This window comes from Phyllopteryx taeniolatus, chromosome 18 (genome assembly GCF_024500385.1).
Source record: "Phyllopteryx taeniolatus isolate TA_2022b chromosome 18, UOR_Ptae_1.2, whole genome shotgun sequence".
Lineage (NCBI taxonomy): Eukaryota > Metazoa > Chordata > Actinopteri > Syngnathiformes > Syngnathidae > Phyllopteryx > Phyllopteryx taeniolatus.
In genome coordinates this window covers 1,496,836-1,515,559 of record NC_084519.1, presented here as the reverse complement: position 1 = coordinate 1,515,559, position 18,724 = coordinate 1,496,836, and the positions used below count along the sequence as shown (strand labels likewise).

The following is an 18,724-nucleotide window of genomic DNA, read 5'->3' as shown; positions in this document are numbered from 1 at the left end:
TCCACTCACCACATCACTCCAACCCAGCAACAACTACACTGGCTCTCTGTCCAATACGGCATGCAATATAAAGGCCATCAATAACCTCGCCCCACCATATCATTGTGACCTCCTTCACGTTGCCATACCCTCCCCGCTCTCTCAGAGCTTTGTCCTAAACCCACCTTACAGTCATTTCTGCCTCTCTCTCTCTCTCTCTCTCTATCTCCACTGTGGGGGACAGAGGCTTGAGCGGCTCTGCCCCCCCCCCCCCCACCTCTTTGGAACTCACTACCAACCTGACCTCCGAGACACAGACTCATTAACCCTCTTCAAACCCAAACTCAAGACACACCTATTACCGTCTGCCTATTCACTTCAACTGATGTTTTATGTTCTCGCATTTGTATTGTATTGCGTGATATATTTAACTATGTTTGTGCTGTGACCTTGAGTGCCCTGAAAGGCGCCTGTAAATAAAATGAATTATCATAATTATTACTCACTGAATAATGCAGAAACAGAGGCGTAAGCCGCTCTGGCCCCAGTCTTTGGAACTCACTACCACCTGACCTCCGAAACACAGACTCATTAACACTCTTCAAATCCAAACTCAAGACGCGCCTATTCCGGTTTGCCTAGTTACTTAAACAGTTGCTATATTATTTGCCATTTTAACTGATGTTTTATGTTCTCGTGTTTTTATTGTATTCCTTCATTTCTTTAACGATGTTTGTGCTGTGACCTTGAGTGCCCTGAAAGGCGCCTGTAAATAAAAGTAATTCCTGTCATTACTTTTGCTCACTGAATAATGCAGAAATTCAGGCATACATATGATGTTGCATCTATGATGACTAGAAATATTGTGCGTATCCAAATTAGGATTGTTTGGCTTTGGCACAGGCCTGAGATGCAGTCCTAGACTGTTGTTGCAGTTGGCCTTACAAATAAATAAAAACACACAGAGGCCAAAGGTTTGGTGACATACTTGGGAAAATCTGGCTGAGAAAGTCCACTTCCTCTTGGAAGTTTCGATGAGGAAACTCTTGATGGGTTGGCTTCATAAAATTCTTGCGGGAGTAGAAGAAATTCTGCAAAACAAGATAACGCGGTTGGACATGGGCTTGGTTATCAACAAAAACACTGATCGGTTTCAAGTCGACGGTGAGAAACATCAGCGGAAAGGAGATTAACAAGGGCCAATGGTGAGAGAATTGTGACAGTAAGATGATGTGGCTCACCTCGATGGCATCGAAACCGCAGTACTCCCTGGCGAGTTCCAGCAGAGGCACCAGTGCTTGCAGTAAGAGGGTGGTTCCACATGTTTTCAAAATGAAACGTCTCTTGGAGACAAACATGCTACTCTCACTGAATGGAGGAAAGACATAAAATGATCATTTGATTGCCAACACAGATGCGATACATTACAAATTATTCTCGTTACTCTATTAATGAAGTTAGGAACCTTAATTTTTCTTTTTTAATTGATTACCTATTTTATTATCTTTTTACCCGCTTAAACTTACAGCAGAATGTATTAGGCTAGCTTAAGTACATTTGTGCAAATATTTTTCCCGTACTAATTAACGCCATAAAAATTGTATGATAATACCGAAAGTACTAATATAATTTTATTCAGCTTTTTTTGCAAAGAGGAATCGGTAATTGGAATAGAAGAAAGCTGGTACATACACCCAAAACCAGCTGTAACTGTAGAAAGGTAATTCTTAAGTATTGACTCAGGTGGGTTGAATACTTTGCACGACACACTTCATCCATCCACTTTCTGTGCCGCTTATCCCCACTAGGGTCACGGGCGTGCTGGAAAATGGATGGATGGAATTTGAAAACCCTGTATCATTTTCAGTTCATAATGTGAGAGAACACAATTTAAAATCTCGTACACAGCGTTAGAGCCCGTCAATTTATACCACATTTTTTGTGGATCTGATTCAAATAACATTTGGCAGGCATTTTTCTTTCCAGTCCAGTTATATTTTATTGGCATCAGAATTAATTCATTGTAATTTATAGTTTTCTTCTAGGGGACTAATTCATTAGGATCCTTTGGAAATAGAATAGAGGTGGGACAACATGTCAATATCCTGATGAATCATTGTTATGATACAGCTCAAATACCAATAAATTTGTAGTCTGATGAAAACCAAGTATGCATACAATCCTCCAACCTGTCAAACACTGTATATAATTCATATTCAACAAAAAACATGTAACTCCAGAAATTGTGAGTTTTATTTTTACCTGAAAATAAACATTTTGTTCTAACACGACATTTGGATACATCTGCTTCTTATTAGCAGTGTATTTCCTCTCTCTTAAGTCATTTAATGAATTACAATTATTTTTGTAATTCATCTGATAATACATTTATGATACAATTGTGAGAAAAGTCTCTTTCATTGTGTGCATGCGGAATATGTAAACAAGACCGTTTCTTTTAGTGAGTGTTTTTCTTAAAATAGATTATTGCTTAAGTACTGTATTGAGATTATTTTATAAGAGAATATTGTATTATGAGTTCTTTTGAGATTCCCACTCCCATGATAGAGGCATTCTGGATCTGAATGATGAACCTACCAAATTTTTGCATTTCTTTCTTTGTACACATTTTGTCTTACATTAGCTATTCAAGCTTCTTTGAGGTTGCACTTTTTTTTTTTTGCTTACCATGTCTTTAATGTGCTTTTATTTTATTGCATAGCTGCTGTACAAGAGCTACTGCTCCCTTCATTAATTTCACAGTAGACAAGTCCCAGAGGACATCTACAGTTTGCCAACTTCTTTATTAACTATAACTACAAATTGTTGTTGTTTTTTCCCAGGGGAAGAAAGGAAGAATTTCCATCTCAATACTGAGAGTGTAAAGGCAGTACAGTGCCAGAGTGACGAGTGCTCAATTTCACGTCACCCTAAAGTGGCACCGTGCAGTGGCAATGTCAAGTGACTGTAAGATGACCAGTCTAATCCCAGAAAGCCTTCTAATCATAGCCAAAGCCTGCAGATGTACTGCTCCACATCTCACCTGAGTATATAAGCTTCCTGCTTGTCGGTCTTTGTCACACTTATGATCAAACAGTGCACATTCTCCAAAAGTTTGTCCCACTCAAACCTACAAAGGAAACACAGGCAATGGGCAAATTTTAGCAATGGCAGTTCCTTTACATTCCAAGTATTGCTACACCCTCAAGATGAGGTATCCTCAACACAATCCTGAGGGGAGTTAAAGAAGGAATAAGATACTTGCTGCAGAGCACAGCAAAGTTGCAAGGTCATGCAGATAAGGGTTATTTGAACACTGGCTTAGCTCACAAAGGAAATTCTAGCGTTAGTGGCTGGGGCAGGAAGAAATGTGAGCACACAGTCACAAAAAGCCGGTGTGAACAGAAATATCTTTTAACGCTCATCCCATGTAAAATTAACACCCGTTTTGTGTACCCATAACACAAATAGTGGCCAGAGGAGTTAACATAACAAGGTCCTAATCTTGTGAATATTGGCACTTATTCCATAGTTCTGGATTTGTAAATTATGCCTGCAGAAAAAATATCTCCACCAAAAAGACTTGGTGGTCATTTTAGGATGGTTTTCTGATGTTTGTTTTTCAGCCAGATTTTGGGTCGCTCACATTTTGGACAGCCTGTAACTGCCTGACACACAACGAGCAGGAAGGATGCAATGACATTTCCTCATTTAACTACTGTGTGTTCTGCGGTGTAATTTTTGCTTGTGCTGTAAGTCTAGAGTGAAAATAGTGATGATGAAACATGTTGGAAGGCTTGTTGTTATATATAAAAAAAAATAAAAAATAAAAAAAAAATACCATTGAAATGCCTCACCGAAGACACCTCATGTGGGATGAAGTGGCTAATTGTTGCGGATTCATTTCTGCATATACAAACTGGTTTCATCCGTTAAATTTTGTAATGATTGCATCACAAATTTTTATGGATGGCAAAGGTATTTCTGTCATAACAGAGTTTCCCGGCCAAAAGCTTCACGCCGACTCATGTCCCAAAACATCGATGAGCAAATTTCTAATTTTATCCAACCTGGTCACTCAGAGAGCGAACCTCAACATCTTCATTTCCGCCAACTCTGCTTCCTGTTGTCTCTAATCCGTCCATCATGGCTGGCCTCACCACTGTTTTATAAACTTTGCCATTCATCCTAGCAGAGACTCTTCTGTCACATAACACCCCTGACACCTTCATCCACCCGTTCCAACCTGCTTGGACCAGTTTCTTCACTTCCTGACCACACTCACCATTGCTCTGGACGGTTGACCCCAAGTATTTAAAGTCCTCCACCCTTGCTATCTCTTCTCCCTGTAGCCTCACTCTTCCCCCACCACCCCTCGCATTCATGCACATATATTCTGTCTTACTTCGGCTAATCTTTATTCCTCCGCATGCCTCCATCTTTCTAACTGTTCCTCCAGCTGATCCCTGCTTTCACTGCAGATCACATCTGCAAACATCATGGTCCACGGGGATTCCAGTCTAACCTTATCTGTCAGCCTATCCATCCCCACTGCAAACAGGAAGGGGCACAGGGCTGATCCCTGATGCAGTCCCACCTCCACCTTAAATTCATCTGTCACACCTACAGCACACCTCACCGCTGTTCTGCTGCCCTCATACATGTCTTGTATTATTCTTTATTATACTTCTCTGCCACTCAAGACTTCCGCATGCAGTACCACAGTTCCTCTCTGGGTACGCTTTCTCTAAATCTAAAAACACACAATGTAGCTCCTTCTGACCTTCTCTGTACTTTTCCATCAACATCCTCAAGGCAAATAATGCATCTGTGGTACTCTTTCTAGGCATGAAACCATACTGTTGCTCGCAAATACTCACTTCTGTCCTGAGTCTAGCCTCCACTACTCTTTCCCATAACTTCATTGTATAACTCATCAACTTTATTCCTCTATAGTTCCCACAGCTCCGCACATCACCCTTGTTCTTAAAAATGGGCCCCAGCACACTTTTCCTCCATTCCTCAGGCATCTTCTCAAGCTATAGAATTCTATTGAACAAGCTGGTCAAAAACTCCACAGGCAGGACCAACTGCCTTTCCATTTTTCATCTTTAATGCCTTTCTAACTTCCCCCTTACTAATCATTGCCACTTCCTGGTCCACCACACTTTCCTCTTCTACTCGCCCTTCACTCTCATTTTCCTCATTCATCAACTCGAAGTATTCTTTCCATCTAGCTAGCACACTACTGGCACCAGTCAACATATTTCCATCTATATCTTTAATCACCCTAACCTGCTGCACATCCTTCCCATCTCTATCCCTCTGTCTGGCCAACCTGGATAGATAATTTTTTCCTTATTTAGTGTCCAACCTGGCATACATGTCATCAGATGCCTCTTGTTTGACCTTTGCCACGTCTACCTTTGCTCTATGTCGCAACATGATGTATCCCTTTCACCTCTTCTCGGTCCTCTCGGTGTCCCACTTCTTAGCTAACCTTTTTCCTTGTATGCTTTCCTGTACTGTGAGGTTCCACCACCAAGTCTCCTTCTCTCCTTTCCTGCCAGAAGATGCACCAAGTACTCTCCTGCTTGCCTCTCTGATCACCTTGGCTGCAGTGGTCCAGTCTTCTGGAAGCTCCTCCTGTCCACCAAGAGCCTGTCTCACCTCTTCCCGAAAAGCTGCACAACACTCCTGTCTCAGCTTCCACCACATGGTTCTCTGCTCTGCCTTTGTCTTCCTAATCTTCCTCTCCACCACCAGTCATCTTACACACCACCATCCTATGCTGTCTAGCCACACTCTCCCCTACCACAACCTTACAGTCGGTATCCTCCTTCAGATGACATCGTCTGCACAAGATGTAATCCACCTGCGTGCTTCTACCTCCGCTCTTGTAGGTCACCCTATGTTCGTGCCTCTTCTCGAAAAAAGTGCTCACTACAGCCAATTGCATCCTTTTTGCAATGTCTACCACCATCTGTCCCTCCAAGTTCCTTTCCTGGATGCCATACTTACTCATCACTTCTTCATCACCCCCATTTCCTTCACCAATATGTCCATTATAATCTGCACCAATCACGACTCTCTCTCTGAGATGTTCCGAACTAGTTCGTCTAGCTCCTTCCAGAATTTCTCTTTCAGCTCTAGGTCACTGGTGTAGTGGTACACTCGCTTGCCTTTGGCGCGGGCAGCGTGGGTTCAGTTCCCACTCAGTGACGGTGTGAATGTGAGTCCGAATGGTTGTCCTGGTCTATATATGCCCTGCGACTGACTGGCAACCAGTTCCGGGTGTCGTCCCGCTTTCGCCCGAAGTCAGCTGGTATGGGATCCAGCGCCCAGCGACCCTAACCAGGATAAGTGTTGTTGAAAATGGATGGATGGACTTCTCGGTCACATCCTACCTGTGGGGCATAGCCACTAATCACATTATAGATAACACTCTCAATTTCAAGTTTCAGCCTCATCACTCGATCTGATACTCTTTTCACCTCCAAGACATTCTTAGCCAACTCTTCTTTTAAAATAACCCCGACTCCATTTCTCTTTCCATCTACACCGTGGTAAAATTATTTAAAACCTGCCCCTAAACTTCTAGCCTTACTGCCTTTCCACCTGCTCACCTGGACCCACAATATATCAACCTTTCTCCTAATCATCATGTCAACCAACTCCCGAGATTTTCCTGTCATAGTCCCAACATTCAAAGTCCCCACATTCAGTTCTAGGCTCTGTGCTTTCCTCTTCTCTTTCTGCCGAAGAACCCGCTTTCCACCTTTTCTTCTTCTTCTTCAACCCACATTAGCTGAATTTCCACCGGCGCCCTGCAGGTTGACAGCGCCGGTGGCGGCCGTTGTTGACCCGGGCCACGACCGATCCGGTATGGAATTCTTTGGATGAACACTCATATTTGTTTGGCAAAGTTTTAAGCCGGATGCCCTTCCTGACGCAAACCTCTGCATTTATCCGGGCTTGGGACCGAGCTACAGTTTGCACTGGCTTGTGCCCTCCATAGGGCTGCAATTTATAAATATTCACTATACTATATGTTAATATACTTTTAACCTTATAGGCCCCTCCTCTTTGCTGACATATTAATTTTTGGTTTTGGACTTGTCATGTGTGTGTATGTATTTGTACAAAATTGTACATTCACATTTATAAGGGTATGTATTATGTATCGTTATTGTCTAAACAAAAACAAACAAACAAACAAAACGACAACCCTTGTTTCTTGAATTTTTTGTTCATTTTAATTCCTGGTAAACTAAATGTATATTACCAGAAGAATACATAAGCTTACTAGTATTAAATATGATTTGGTTGTTAATCAAGAAAATCATGGAAAATTGCTACAAGCTCCTACACTCTAGCTATTTTTGCTGTCATCATATTTGTCCAAACAAATGTATCTTTGTTGTAGCAGGCATTAAAAATGAAAAACAAAATAAAAAAAAAAACCTGAACAAACAAGGAGTTTATTATTATTATTATTTTTTTTTTTTTACACAACTATATTAATTTATTCATATATAATTGAATTTTTTTCTAGGTAAAATAATCTTTTAGGGCGGCACAGTGGACGAATGGTTAGCACATCTGCCTCACAGTTCAGAGGACCTCGGTTCAAATCCGGCCTCGCCTGTGTGGACTTTGCATGTTCTCCCCGTGCATGCGTGGGTTTTCTCCGGTTTCCTCCAACATCCCCAAAAAAATGCATGGTAAAGGTTGATTGGAGACTCTAAATTGCCTGTAGGTGTGAATGATTCTATGTTCATATGTGCCCTGTAATTGGCTGGCTATCAGTTCAGGGTGCCCGAAGTTAGCTTGGATGGGGTCCAGCACACCCGCCACCCTAGTGAGCACAAGGATTGTGGGAAAATGGATGCATAAGCTTTTAGTATGCAATATTGTTGGATTTGACTGCATTTGATTTCTTCCATTGTCAACTATACATTTGTGCCGACACGGGCTGTCACTTGATGCTGTTCCAGTTTTTCATTGCGTACGGCGCCATGACACTCTCAAATGGTTGACCATTTTGCTCCACTTGAATATTAAGTTTTTTTCCTTTTGCATTTGCGTGGATTTTTATTCTTCTCGAAAGCACCGATTTCCAGCGTGGTCTCCGCCGACGAGTAGAGCCTGTACTCTGGCTGGAGGGCTCCAAGCTAGGCTTCCGTGTGGCGCTCACCAACGCTAGGTCATCCCATGCTATCGAGCTCCTGTTGGTAACCCTGACTTTCATGTGCATCAAATGCAGAGTTCCCCTAACAGCACAGGAAAATCCACTGCATGGAATACTCCCTTTGTGCACATCTGTAGCCTCTTGAGCTGCTAACCCTGAGGTCACACGACAGTTTAGCAATTAGCATGTCTCATCGGTCTTCTTGTGTTAATTATTCCTTGTCATCCCTTTGCGATAAGTATACCTGTCAGAAGCTTATTTGCCGCCATGGAGGTGATTATTAGCGACCTAAGGGAGCAGCTCCAGATCGTGTTTAGCCATGCTAGCTAGACAACCACAGCTATTAGCTGGAGTGGCACAAGGTAGCGGAGCGTCGCGCATTCCCTGATAGTACCAGAGCAGAAAATGAGCTCTGAGCTAGCTTAAAAACAGTGAACGTGTTGATTTCATCACATTCATGAAAATATGTACTGGCCTGGTCGAGCCAGCGTCTGTAAGGTAGGTCGTGGCCCCAGCGGGCTATTGCGTCACCGTTAATATTGAAGATTCTGGTGGAAGGGAGGCCTTTTATTTTATTATTATTATTATTTTTTTTTAAAGAGACATTTTGGCATGTTAAATACTATTGCTGGTATATTACAAATGGTTGAATGAAACTGGAGTTTAAAACCTAAGGACTATTGGTGAAATTCAATAAAACAGCAAGAACCTAATAAGTTGCATCACTGTTAAAAAGGTTCCAAATATTCATGATCCTAGTACCGAATGTTATGTTTCCATGAGACTTATTTCGGCTCTGTCGCAGATTTGACTTGACAACGCCCACTCATTCTCGATGTTAATTTCTACACATTATGTGCCTTGAGTACAACTTTCAGACTACAATGCACTGAAAAAGTATTAAAAAAAAAAAGTTGTGAGTTGTTCAATGTATTTATTTATTCCCAATTCAAATTGTTGAAAAAAATAGTTTGTGATTCAAATGTTTTGTTGTTTTTTTCCTCTATATATAAATTTACAGCTTGGAATCAAACAAAAATATTTCATTTTGACCAAAGGATTTTCAAGAAATTGAATGTAATTTGCGCATGCATTGCGGACTTGGACGAAGGGGGCAAAGTTGACATTGGTAAGGAAAATTAATAAACTAGCATTTTGGTAAAATTACATTTAGTTTAAAGTCATTTATGTTATTAAACATTTATCTGTCCTTGACTGGACGCAATATTCAGCCCTCAAATCCGACAATATTGTCCGAAGTGCGCATACCAGGTAGACGGTAGCCTACTGGGGACGGGAGGAGCTGCTGCTTGAATGTAGTGTTCCTTCGACACTTCGCGCTTCATGTTTTCCAGCTTCAGTGCTTCGCGGGATTTTCCAAATTATTCATCAACAAAAACAATAAAATGAATCAAAAAATTAAAATGAAAAAAATACAGCCATATCAGCAGCCATATTGCGGAAAGACGCGTTGTTTCATGTTGATGCACGAGAGAGAAGGTTTCCCTGCATGCCAAATAAAGAGACGAGTTGACGCCGAGGCTTTGCACATGCCTGTACTGTACTGTACATGCCACGGGCACTCATACAAGGCGCGTGATTGGTTCCCGGCGCGACATCGAGCAATGAGAGCACGAGTGGATTTATCCCGTGAGCTGATTGGCTGCGCATCATCGCAGCCTCACCCAGCAGCTTCCCTTGTTGTGTCTCGCCAGTCTCGTCCACGCTGTTGACTGTCTCGCATACTGTAGCTTAGTGTTGTGTTCGTGATAACCTTTTTTAATTAAGCGATAACTTTTTTTCATTAGTTAAGCCCTTACAATGCCACCCAAGCGCTGTCCCCCTGCGAAAGCTTCAGAGAAAAAAAATGTAACTTTTAGATATGATCAAAGAGGGCAGAAGTTATGCATCTGTGGCACGCAATTATGGCGTGAATGAATCTACAGTGCGGTACATCAAGAAAGAGGAAGCAAACATCCGCAAAACTGCTTCAATAAGGAAGCGAAACGTGTGGTAACTCCGCTTAAGAGACGGGGTTATGTCCTTGTACAGGGGAATTTTGAAACAAAAGAAAAAACAAAGACAACAACTACCCATCACCATGTTTTTCTCCAAGGTAAAACCCAAGCTACAGCATCAGCGCGTCCAGCAGACGTGAACCTAAAGCCTCTACGAGTCAAGTGAGAGCCTCTCCTCCGCCACCAACGCAAGCAAGCCTCTTCGCCTCTCTCAGAAGGCAATGTTGATGAATGTTAATTACTGCATAAGGTTTTATTATTAAAGATTTAAGTAAATATGTGTACTGTTGTAATCTTTGTCTCAAATATGTAAAGTATATATACGGTTTACCCATTTTAAACATTCTGGTACCCACATACACAAATTCCTTCAACAGTCACTACCCATGATTTCAGAGTGAACGTCCATCAGTCCACTGGAATGTTAAAAGACACCATCTCCACATAAGTCATTCACAATACTGAACACCTCCAAAACGTTTCCAAGTACAATACGTTTGAAGTGCTGAAAACGTGCAAAGACTGAGAACAATATAGTATTGAATTGTTGAGACATGGTTTAAAACTTTTTCATCTGAATTTTCCTGGTTTTGTGGGCAGGGCTAAAAGTATCCTTGTGATGTCACAACAACAACAACAACAAAAATATATCTTCCCTGAAGTGTAATGTGTTTTGTGTTATTTGCGTGTCTTGCTGTCTGCCACCATGCACCTGTGTTTCAAGGCAGTAGCAAACCAAGCCCATTGCCAGCGGGATGGCCACATCCTCAATCATTGCAACCTGACTTGATTACTATCAGTAGAACGGCCAATTGGCCTTCCCTGAAGTGTAACGCGTTTTGTTATTTGGGCTGTCTTGCAGTCTGCCACCACGAGATGGGTTGAGAGGCAGTGGCCAGACAAGATCCCAGCACCATAGTGTTTCTGCTTAGCTAGTACCTAGTGCTTGTCTGTGTTTGTGCGCCGGGAGTATCTTTGCCTTTTTCGCCCTCCTTTTTTCACACTCTCAGCAGTAACGGTAAGTAAAGAATCTTATTTTTTTTTTATTTTAATGTATTTTAGTTTCTTTATACGAAGTGTTAACCTTTCCTGCTACGGTCACCTGACCGTGGTCGGGAGATGCAGGGGTTAACTCCCTTCTCTCGTTGCACAAGGAAAAGTAATTTATTTGTGAGGTTTATAATTGTTAAGGTAAATCAATTTGGTCTGGTCCAGTTTTATACATTTATAAACTGTAATAGAAATAGAGAGTATCTGAGAAAGAAAACAAAACAAGGCCTGACAGCCTTCTGTTCATGAGCTTTTATTTGCCTTTAGTATAACCTCTGCAAGGAGGCGCTTACATCTTGGCTCTATAGACCGTAAAATGTTGCTACACAAAATGACAGTGGCAGAGCAACAGTATAACCTTAGACCAGTGAGAACATCATTGGAGACCAAAGTCAACTCCCACTTGAGTGTGGAAGGCACACCAAAGGCTATTTGTGGTGCTTCGGAGGGGTCACATTTCCCCCAGATTGGACTCCCGGAAAGGAGCACAAATGACAGCCAAATACTACAAAGGTTACAGAGAAATGAGGCCTTTTTAATATAAAACCAGACTGCACTGACGTCAAACATATCAAAGTAAGCCACAGCCATAAACAAAGAAGTCTAAAGAGACAGAAGAGCTCGTTTACAAAAATTTAATTGTCCTCTTGAAAACTGCGTGATCAAATCACCGTAAGCGTGAATGTAACAGGCTTCTGGGGGTTGGGGGGGGGGGGGGGGGGGGGTTAAAGTGAGTGCACTCTTCCAATTGACATTTGTCAGATGCCCTTGTGGACTTATTTGTATGTTGGCTGACAGCAAGTCAGCCTGATCTACTGTAACACAGCAAGCCTTTAATCTGCCCTCTGGCTGTAAATTAACACAGATCCTCATTCACCAGGTGGACAGACAATTATTATTGATAAAGAACATTTATGATAGAATGAGAGTTTGGGGGAAAGGAACACAGCACTGTGAACACACAAAGTGGTATAAGAAAACTGCGCGAAGTGGTCATTTTCAAACAAGGTTTAAAAATGTAGGTTTTATTATATTGTGCCCTTTGTCCACACTTTCTATCTGGTTACAAGTTGTCGCTTGGTTGATTTGTTTTTTGCTTTGTGTTGCAGGTCAAAATCTCAATTATGAGCGAGCTTCAGCTCGGCTCCCACTTGAGTGAAGTGGAAAGCTGATGCATTTTTAACTGTCGATTGACTGGGACAAAAACAAATGCATATCTACAAAATAAAAACACTTTGCAAAGAGCATGGAGAAGACTCTCACACTGAACCGACTACAGCTGGAGCTAGAGCTACTGACGTTACTCACTAGGCCAAATACCCCTAGTACGCTATTCATCAAATAGCTGGGGATAGGCTCCACAGCGGGGTGGGGAAACGGGTATGTGAATTTGTGAACAGTAAAGCGCAAATATGGGTGGGGGGGAATGGCTGTAGCTAAGTCATAATTAACTATGTCTGAAAAACAGTATGTGGTGGTAAATAAGCGTGCCCTCTTGCGCTGCGTAACATTCCTACGCAAACTAGTCAATTCCCTGCGGTTCCTAACCTCGAAGTTCCAATTACAGTTATGATTTGCATTAAATATTTTATTCCATATATATATATATATATATATATATATATCCCGGCCCCGCCTGTGTGGCGTTTGCATGTTCGCCTCGTGCCTCCCTGGTAGGTTGATTGAAGACTCTAAACTGCTCATAGGTGTGAATGTGCGCGCGAATGGTTGTTTGTTTATATTTGCCCTGCAATTGGTTGGCGACCAGTTTAGGGTGTACCCTGCCTCTCGCTGGAAAAAGGTAGCTGGGATAGGTTCTAGCACGCCCGCGACCCTTGTGAGGATAAAGCGGTACAGAAAATGGATGGATGGATGGATACACATTTACAAAAGAAAACAAAAAACCTGGAGGTAACTGAGGTTGCCTTATTGTGCCACATGACGACGCATAATTCTGCTGCACAAACTAAAGTAGCTTATTGCGTGCCATTCTCAAGGTTGAAATTTTGTACTATATCATAGTTAGCCCCCAGACATTCACGGTTCAGCAGTCACGAATTCACCCTTGCACAGATTTTGTTTCTCAGAACAGATCCCCCTGAAACCGCAGAAAAACCCTCCTTCTCGCATTTTTCTTTTATGTGGCAAAAATTACCTGAAAATAATTCTTATTTTTGTGGCAAAATATTGCTTACAGTGTGTATGTATTAGACTTTACACAGATTTAAAATTATCAGCTTTAATGTCATGATTCGCCGATCCGATCAATGACATCATTGATCAGCGCCGCAAGACTGACTCCGAGTCGGCTAGTTTATTTGTCTTTTGACGTAATACTGTAAATATCTGACGGCCTATGAAGTTATTTAAAAAAAACATGTCGGCGGTGTGGGACAGACAACACGTAATCCCCGAATCAGACTACAAGACAAATTTGCTCCTTCACGATTGCACTATGTCAGACTACTGCAATAAAATATTGTATTCCGATCCCACCGCATCCTGTTTTTTTACGATCATTGGGCTTTAACTCAACTTAAATGCGAACGGATAATAATAATAAATATAATAATAAATAAAACATTATGTAGCCTAGCAAGCTAGTGCTAGCACTAACGGTTGTACGTAAACATGCCGCCGTTCTGTGCTAAAGTAATTTAATTACAGTAAGTTAGCACCCATTATTTCTGTCATGTTGTAATGTTGGTTTGACCTGACTGATTAGAATACACGATCTGACTAGAGCAGTGATCTCACGGCACACCAACAAACAAAAATGTCACAAAAAGTGGATACATTAATTACTGTATGTACTTCCTGCCATCTAATAGCAGACCATTCATTTGTTCTGTCTGTCACTATGACACACTATCATAAATAGATGAACAAACATACATTTATTGTAAATATATTTTTTTAGTAATTACACAAGTATGTACAGTAAATGAACAGGTCATTTAAATAGACATTGCTCCATCTTATCGGATCGGTGATCGTTTTTTTTAAACTCTCTGATCGGTGATCAACCCCAAAAATCCTGATCGTGTAAAGCCTAGTATGTATGCACAATTCTGAGGTTACAGGCAGTTAAAATACTGCATTGCAACCAACGTGGCGTCTTTGTTTATCGATGACATCATGGAGCTAGCCCACGTACACAACAGTACTGTTGACTAGCATGCAGTCATGTCGCAGCTCCTGGTGGAAAGTAGCTTAACAGCGTGCATGAACACAGCACTTAACTTCGGTAGATAGAAGGATGGGCACTTTACCATGAACATGTGCTCCGAGGAGTATTTCTCCTTCACTGTTAACCTAGTTGCACACTACCATCCGCAGCAACTATGCAAAGCTGTAGCTGGCTAGTATGAAACAGGCCAGTTAGCCAGCTTTGCACACTCAGTGCTTGGCTGCCTGTTAACATCAGCTAAATGCTACATCCTCAGTAGTAAATGCTACAATACCTCAGTATTGTTTGGGCCAGCTGGGCTTGGAGGATATTGCACAGTAGTAATCATCCTAAGCGTTTAGAGCTGCTCCTGGGAGTATAAAAACACCAATGGAGAAGAACGCCAAGTTGGCGAGGTCCCTGCCCGCAGAGCACTCCCGGAGGTCAGGAGAAAGCTCGGCGTAAGTCTTTCAGACGCCCAATGCAGTTCCCCGTCGTATTTTAACTAAGTGTAATCACATAACTCCAGCTACACAAAATAGCAGCAAAAAACAAAAAACAAAAAAAAACGACAAACGCGTCCGGCACGTGCACTACGAAGTCTGTGTGAAGATGGAAAAATTAAAAAAAACTCTATACTGTATATTTAAGGGTGGAGAAATGTTTGAAGATGTCTGCAGGCATTTGAGACACTTGAAGTGTTTTGTAACCAAAGTTTTCAGTGCATTTACGGTTTAAGATATTACTATAGCCAATCATAACCTTACCACAAATTATACCACTTTTAGGGAGCATTAATTACAGGCAGAAATTTGCTAATCGTGGCCTGGCTCGTTATCCTGAGTAGTGGGGGTCCACTGTATCAGGCTTGTCATAAACCGAAATACCCCTGTATTGTGTCTTTTCTGCTCAAGACCACATTATCTGTGACAAAGATGAGGAACTCACCGAGACAAGGCCATATAAATCAATTTGTCAATAATGTTGAACAGTTATAGCGCGTTCTCCTTAATTATCTCTTTCAAAGCACAACATGCTAAAAATGTCAATCTTAATTTCTCAATCGGTGCAGAGGAGTACGGAACAGAGTACTCGCAGTGCCAACTTGTTTAAGGGGTTTGATGTCATTTGACTGTACAAAAGGTCAAGAGTATTTTAAATCAGTTGGGTGTGTCTGCTATGGTGTCTAGTACAAACACCCTTTAGCCAGCGAACGCACTGGGGGGGGGGGGGTTTGGCAATGCATGCCTAGAAACGTGACTGGAACGTTTTCAACTTTAAGTGCTCCGTTGGTGAAGTTCGTCCTTTCTTATAACTTCCGGCGACCATTCGGTGGCCTTTAACTTGATAAATAAAAAGTTTTCAGCGCGGACGAAATGGAATTACGTGTACCGGCCGAACGCGCCAAGACTAGCAAATGCGATTCGCTCCAGCAGGCGTCATGTGTGGCAGGTAGCTAGCCAAGGAACACGCGGTGGTGACGACCGACCACATGCTTGACATCAAACGTGGCTCCATGTAGTTGTCCAGTGACGCAGGAGCGGAAAAGAATCCCCCTTTCGGAAACGAAACAAACAAAAAAAAAAACACCATACAGTCGGCGTCGCGACTTTGTAAATGTATCGTCTAATTTACACCACATGATGCAATTCAAACCGAACAACTCGGACGGAGGGCCTGATAAAACGCGAGCGCGCAGGCAGCTAGGTGCAAGTTTCAAGCCTTTTCGATTGACCTTCAAAGAGTTTTAAAAAATAAAATAAAATAAAAAAAAAAATAAACGACAACGATGTGAATTTGAGAATTGTTCTGTTCTGATGCTTTTGCTTTGTAGTGCTCAAATCACAAAAGGAATTGTGCAAATGACGCCCCACCCCCGGGAAAAAATAAAAAAATAAAAATAATAAACTAGCAGGCGTTAGCTTGCTAGTAAACGTTTCCCCATTTGAATTCAACATGTTCATTAAAAGTCTTAACCGTATATCCATAAACTCTTCACCATCCAATCTTGTTAAGTCACCATACGTCTACCAAGCAAATGAATGACTCAGGAGGGGGTGGCCATTTTCGACTGGCTGTGTAAACTCATTCCGTGCGTGGCCTCCGGTGTCCGCCTTTGGCATTTCCTCGTTTATAATGAACGTTTTAACAGGTAACGCTTAATAAACTCTGGAGCATTCAAATCACGTAAACGATGCACAAACATGATGAAGCCGCACGAAAGAAGGCTCGACTAGAGCAGAGCATATGCGTTCAGACTGAGTTCCACAATGAAACAAACCTTGGGATGGTTCGCAGGTCCCCGGTTCCCTTGGTCTCATCGTGCTGGGAGAACCACAACTCCAACAGTTTCTCGGTACCCTCGAAGAAATGTGCACCGTTATCTTCCATCATGAGACAACAGACGCTCCACAACAAAAATAAACGTCGGTTATAACGTTTTGTCTTAATTAATCCGTAGTCAATCAGATTATAATTTATGGATGTACAGTCCGTTGAGCAATCCAAATAATGATTTTTCTTCTGTTACCGTCTTCCCTTTTGCAGAGAATACCGTTAGCGAGTGCTAGCTAATATCGCCGGCCATACTGTGTACAGCTCTGCTCGCCAACTGTGAGGTGGCTTTATATAGACACGAAGGAACACGTCATTATCTTGTACGGCCAATCGTACTGTAGGACTGCGGTTGATAACATATGATTGGTGCAAAGGGCTGTCCGTTACCGCAACGGCAGAGTTCGCCTTGACAACACGTCACGTGACATGCATCACAGTGACCACCATTAATATCGCACGTTTGTTTTTTCATTTATTCAGAGTGAACGACTGGTTAGCACATCTGCCTCAGAGTTCTGGGGACCGGGATTCAAATCCCGGGTCCCGCCTGTGACCTCGAGGCGCCACCTTGTGTTGCAATCTATTAGTTTGTCTGAGATTTGGAAAAGGTTAAGACTCCGTTCGTTTGAACACATAAAAGAACATTGACTTTTGAACACTTTTATATAATTTTGGAATTATATAAAATATGCAATATTCACTTATCTGGTTTGTCAGATCGTTATTGTCTAAATTGTGCACATATAAATGTTTTGTTATCATTTTATTATTTATGTGAAGAACACATATGTGGTTCATTGCAAATGATGATCTATGGTTTTAATCCACTTTGTTCCAGGAAACATTCAAGCTCATCCTGTTGATGCATTGATTCATACTTAAGAAAAGTAGCCAAAATGTAATCACGTTGTCACATTTCTTCGAGAAAGTAATTAAAATCGTTACGCTACTGTTACATCATCAACAGGGTAACTTGGAATTGTAACCAACTATTTTCCATCTTCCAACACTGGGTATAAAGTAGTGTTGTGCTCAAGACCACACTATCCAACACTGAGACTTGCCCAAGACTCGCAGAGACCAAGACAAGACCAAGACCATAAAAATAAACAAATAACTACATACATACATACATTTGACAGCCAAAAGGACGATGCAAAAATCTCAAACCTGGGGGAAAAAATTCAACAAAATACTTGCCAAAAAACAACAACATTCTTTTATGTATTTAAATGTGAAATGCGAGTGCTGCTAATGATACAAAGAGTGGGAAAAAAAATAGCCAATTTAGTTGATTTAGCATAAGCTACAGCCAAAGAATAATATGTCTTTAAATTAAGCCAATTTAAAGTGGAATTTAAACCTCTTTCCAGAAATATGAATCTCAGAAAGACAAAATTAGAGAGTATTAGAATTTACCCGGCAAATATCATTACAGGGGTGACGATTAGTCGATGGGGGGTTCTGACTTGAAAGTCACATCAGCCCATTCTGTGACACAGCATTGCATGTTTTCATATTACACATAGAATTAAGTGTACTTCAACTTTGAGAGTAACATATTTTAATTAATCAGTGGGGTGTCACATGTAGTTCCATTGGCTTGACAAAAATACACTGATGAAAGTACTTACTTTTCGGTTGCACATGAATAAAATGCGTTCAACTGATGTAATTCTAAAACAAAAAAGCTCAAAAAATAATAAAATAATAGTTTTACACATTTGAATCATGTGGAACCTATGTACATGTTTGAATTAACTAAATTCCATACTTTTTTTCAGGGTACTATGCAATAAGTATTAGCAATGCACATTAAATAGTGTTTTTTATTGTCGAAATATGAATAAATATTATTATGGAAATGATTGTACTCAGAAAGCCTTAATATTTTTTATTTGAACATATATATATATATATAATTTTAATTAATGCTCCATAACCATTTAGAGCTCATTAAAATGTGTTTATTTCTGTGTT

The 18,724-nt window shown here is 41.2% G+C and overlaps 1 protein-coding gene across 1 annotated transcript in view; it reads right to left on the bottom strand.

The window, feature by feature from the left end:
• The window catches only part of amd1 (adenosylmethionine decarboxylase 1), a 35,517-nt gene extending 18,499 nt beyond the window's left edge, over window positions 1–17,018 (bottom strand). Inside the window, exons 1-4 of the mRNA XM_061753625.1 lie at window positions 16,689–17,018; window positions 3,023–3,109; window positions 1,221–1,347; window positions 968–1,070 (exon numbers count right to left, since the gene is read on the bottom strand). Coding sequence (XP_061609609.1) covers window positions 968–1,070; window positions 1,221–1,347; window positions 3,023–3,109; window positions 16,689–16,801 — 430 coding nt within the window. The 5' untranslated portion in view covers window positions 16,802–17,018. The remainder of the gene's footprint in view (window positions 1–967; window positions 1,071–1,220; window positions 1,348–3,022; window positions 3,110–16,688) is intronic.
• Between the last annotated feature and the right edge of the window lie 1,706 nt (window positions 17,019–18,724).